We start from the raw sequence: 947 nt of genomic DNA on the forward strand, positions 1-947 counted from the left end.
TTATACTCTGATTTCCTTGTTTTTTACTAGTCTGACATCTTCCTTTTGTGACTCATCCAGTGAGATGAAGAGCTCTATTACAACAGACATGTGGTTGGAGCAACCACGATCGACCAACCAGATTGAGTTTGCATCTATACGGGTGTTGCTACATGCCATGAAGAGGTTGTTAGCTTCTAGAGCTTTAGTAACCAAAGTAATATTCTTCTCTACTTGCTTGTCTTTGGCCCAACAGTTAGCTTTGACATGGCTAAACTTTTTACAGTTAAAACATTGTATATGACTCTTGTTATCACCTCTTTTTCCTCTTCCTCTAGAACCACACCAAGATGTCCTAGTGCTTGAGTTACCACTCTGACCCTCCTTTAAAGGTACTGTTTCACTTCTTATATGAAGAACCCTTTCTCCTATCCTCACAACAACCCTGTTAACCCTTACTTCATGAGCTTCCAAGGAACTTGTAAGCTCCTGCAAGGATAGTTTGGAAATATTCTTCGACTCATCTATCACCATGGCCACATAATCAAACTTTGAAGATAAGCTATGAAGAACCTTGGCCACAACTTCTTCTTCTAAGAGCTTGTAACCGCGCCCTTGGATTTGGTTGATGATAGTCATGACCCATGAGAGATATACTTGTATAATCTCACTGTCTAGCATTTGAAGAGTCTCAAATCTTTATTTAAGAGTTTGGTGTCTCATGGAGACCACCTGCGATGTTCTTGATACAAATTTTTAATTATTTCCCAAGCTTTATTCACTGTTACTATTTCTACTATACGATCAAGGATTGGTTCATCTATGGCCTGCTGTATGAGACAAAGGGCTTTAGCATCATTCTTACGACTCTCTCATTGGAGTGCTTCATCTTTAGATTCTGTAATGCCTTTCTCTACTAGTTTCCATAACTCATGAGATTTAAATAAGGTCTTTATCCTCAAGCTCCA

General features: G+C 39.0%; 1 protein-coding gene across 1 annotated transcript; it reads right to left on the reverse strand.

Annotated features, from left to right (window-relative positions):
- LOC120270281 lies at positions 1-618 on the reverse strand. The gene has a single exon (XM_039277298.1). The coding sequence runs from the start codon at positions 616-618 to the stop codon at positions 1-3; it is 618 nt and encodes a 205-aa protein (XP_039133232.1).
- Between the last annotated feature and the right edge of the window lie 329 nt (positions 619-947).

The sequence above is a fragment of the Dioscorea cayenensis genome, chromosome 10 (assembly GCF_009730915.1).
Source record: "Dioscorea cayenensis subsp. rotundata cultivar TDr96_F1 chromosome 10, TDr96_F1_v2_PseudoChromosome.rev07_lg8_w22 25.fasta, whole genome shotgun sequence".
NCBI classification, from domain to species: domain Eukaryota; kingdom Viridiplantae; phylum Streptophyta; class Magnoliopsida; order Dioscoreales; family Dioscoreaceae; genus Dioscorea; species Dioscorea cayenensis.

Coding starts and splice junctions, on each gene's coding strand:
- LOC120270281 (XM_039277298.1), bottom strand. CDS start 618: ATGACTATCATCAACCAAATCCAAGGGCGCGGTTACAAGCTCTTAGAA.